We start from the raw sequence: 3053 nt of genomic DNA on the forward strand, positions 1-3053 counted from the left end.
TTTCTGAGAAAATGACAAATATGTGAAGACACTGCTTTTTCGTTCAAGCATTTTTTTAATTTTGAAAGCGAATTACAGCCAAATGGATGCAACCACATCAATATTTGAATACACATTTTTTGAATCAAAATCTAAAAGTATTAACTTAATTAATTTAATCAAATTATGAAAAGGTTATTGAAAATATTTCAATTACATAATTTTCGTATCTGTACGATGCGGTTTTTATTTCTATAATTAGCTGAGACTTTCTATTGCGATGGATTCTTTCAGGATCTTTCTTATAAACTCGTATCCGGGTGAGTTTGCATCTGTTTTGTGTAAATACAATAAATTGTAGAAATATTCATAAGTTATTCATAAGAAAAAATCAGCGTACGTTTCTTCAATTACGTTAAATTGTCGATACATTAATTTACGACTGGCAACAGTAAAAAAATAATAATAAAATAAAACTACTTGAATATTAATTTGTGTTCGTTCTTGTAAATGTCACTTAAACAATAAAGTAATTGAGCAATGAAATAACGATTTGAAGTGTTCATCTGGTAAAGAGAGAAGGATGATATTTTCTTTTTTTTTGTAAAGAATAGGATAAAAAAATGGATGCACACAGCCGTGAAAAGAGCGGTGTTTGCTAGAGTGAATGAGTAATGCCTTAAGGATCTTGCCGATGTTATCTCATTGAGAAGCCATCAAACACATTTTAATTTATTTGTTATTCGCGCGCCGGTTGAAAAGTTCAACCTCACCGCTACATCAAATAATTATAATAATAGTAATAATATTGAAATACAAGAAAAAAACAGCAACTTAATAATACAATAACAGCATGAAATCGAAAATTTTTATTTCGTTGCTCAAGTGAAACAGTTTCGCTTCTTTTAATTACTTGTTTCTTTTATGTCGTTTCTTCATTCGATCCGATCCTATAATGATGTTTCTCTGTAGAGTCGGTAATTTAATTAGCCACGACCGTTTAATGAATCACGCAAATTTGTTTGCATTGTTTTCGCTCTGTCGAAATTGCGCTAATCATTTGCAATTTCGTTTATTAATTTTTATTTGCCTTTCCAATTTGAAAATTCATCTGTATTTCGATTCGTACAATTAGTTTTGTAGTTAATTAAAGAGTTCAGATGCAACGCTTAACGAGGATTTCGCATAACGAGTGTCGATGAGAAGAGAAGTCCCGATTTATTTCACGATACGAGTAAAAATCCAGAAATTTTGGAATTTGGAACTAGTAAATTTGTTTACATTTCTAACAAGCTATTAATTAAAATATTATCCAACAATAAATGTTATATTTGATGTTATCTAACATTTTTATAAATTTTTCTATACTAATTTCGATGTGCGAACAAAAATAATTAGCGTTTCCCAACCGATTGTTCCTAAACCCGATAATAATTAATCAATCCGAAGCAGAGGCGAGCAAATATTTACAATTTTCAGCGAAAAGCCGACAAAAAAAAACAATAAATATTGATACAAGCAGTTTGCAAAATTTGTAAAGGAACTCACCGTAATTGGTTGTTTGCTCGAAGCAGCTTTACGTAAGACCCAACTGACGCTAATATTTACCCATAAACAGATAACAATTAGTCTTTTTACGTTCGCGAAAAGTTCGAGACGGAAATGAATAATTTGCATTCAAATAATAATAAATCGTCTTTGTAAAATAAATACAATTTAGTAGTTATTATTTTTTTGTTATTATAATTACATTTACATTTTGTTTGTCTTCTGTTTCTCCTCTATTCATTCGAAACGCACTTGAAATTGTGCAAAAAAAAAAAAGAATCAAGTGCACGTATGCATTACGCAACTATTCAAATGTTTCACATGATTCTTAGGAATTGGATCGTTACGTTTTTCCAGTCATTGAATCACCTTGTTTGTTCTCTCAGAAGCATCGCAGTTGATTTTAATTTGTAAATTTTATTTATTTTTCGGTTTCCATTAGCGTTGTGCAACAGAAATCCGCAAAAAAAAATGTAATTATAATTAGCTCCCGTCTCGATTGCTGAGATCGTAATTGTGGTTATTTTCACCATTGTCTGTGAAAATAATGGTGAATCAAACAAAAAAAGAAATAACGAAAGAAAGGAAAATTTTCGAATGATGGAATTTTTGTTTTGCGAATCTTAAGTTATTTTCGTACATCTCGAGGTGTTTTGCATCTATATAAATCGCTTACAAAACCATTATTCTCTGCATAATCATATTTATATTTACTTTTTACCTGAAGTCATTTATATTTCAGTGAATCAACATATAAAAAGTAAAAAAAATAAAGTTTCAATTTAAATATTTACAAGTATTAATTCTAAATAATTCTTTACAAAATGTCTTTTACAACTATAATTAACTAAAAACTATGAATATAATACAAATAACTGCAAATTTTGACTTAAAATTAAATTCAAGTTAGATAATTTGTATACGCGCGTGTGCATTTGCTTGCATATACTTTAATATTAGAGGCTGATAGTAATGGGCGCGTTCCGCTAGATGTCGCTTCTAATAATTAAATTTGTTTTTCCATTAGGTATTATTCAATCTTCGCATTAATCATCATTTAAGTAGTGTACTTTAATTACCATAATTACTAGGTAGCTGGAGACTTGTATAAGCGACCAATTAGATGATGCAACACGTGGAAATCACCATGGGAACCCGATGAAGTTTAATCAATTATTTCAGTTCTTTTAATTGTCTTACATTCTGCGTATATTTTAACATCAAAATGGTTTGTATTATGCCACGTGGAATTGTCCGTTAATTACTGGTTATTATGTGTGTTGTTTGCAGCCTCCGAAAAAGGGCAAGGGAAAAGGAAAAAGTAATGAAATATTTGTAATTGTAGAATTATTTGTAATTGAATTGTATTATATCAGCTGCGATTGTTATCGATGGGGTGGATACGTCGTCGATGAGCAGGGAGCAGCTGGAAGTGTTCGCTCTTCGGCTGAAGGAAGAAAACGAGAGGGAACGAGAGGAGAGAAACTTCTTTCAGTTGGAAAGGGATAAGCTGAGGACTTTCTGGG

General features: G+C 30.6%; 1 protein-coding gene across 1 annotated transcript; it reads left to right on the plus strand.

Annotated features, from left to right (window-relative positions):
• Positions 1–2576: 2576 nt before the first annotated feature.
• On the plus strand, positions 2577–3052 carry LOC108557882 (growth arrest-specific protein 8 homolog; the record flags this gene model as incomplete). Its single annotated transcript, XM_017914587.1, has 3 exons — positions 2577–2755; positions 2818–2848; positions 2904–3052. Coding segments are annotated over exons 1-3 (183 nt in total), but the record flags the coding sequence as incomplete, so codon positions are not given.
• Position 3053: the final 1 nt, after the last annotated feature.

Source organism: Nicrophorus vespilloides, unplaced genomic scaffold, assembly GCF_001412225.1.
Source record: "Nicrophorus vespilloides isolate i.1.1-1 unplaced genomic scaffold, Nicve_v1.0, whole genome shotgun sequence".
Taxonomy (NCBI): Eukaryota; Metazoa; Arthropoda; class Insecta; order Coleoptera; family Silphidae; genus Nicrophorus; species Nicrophorus vespilloides.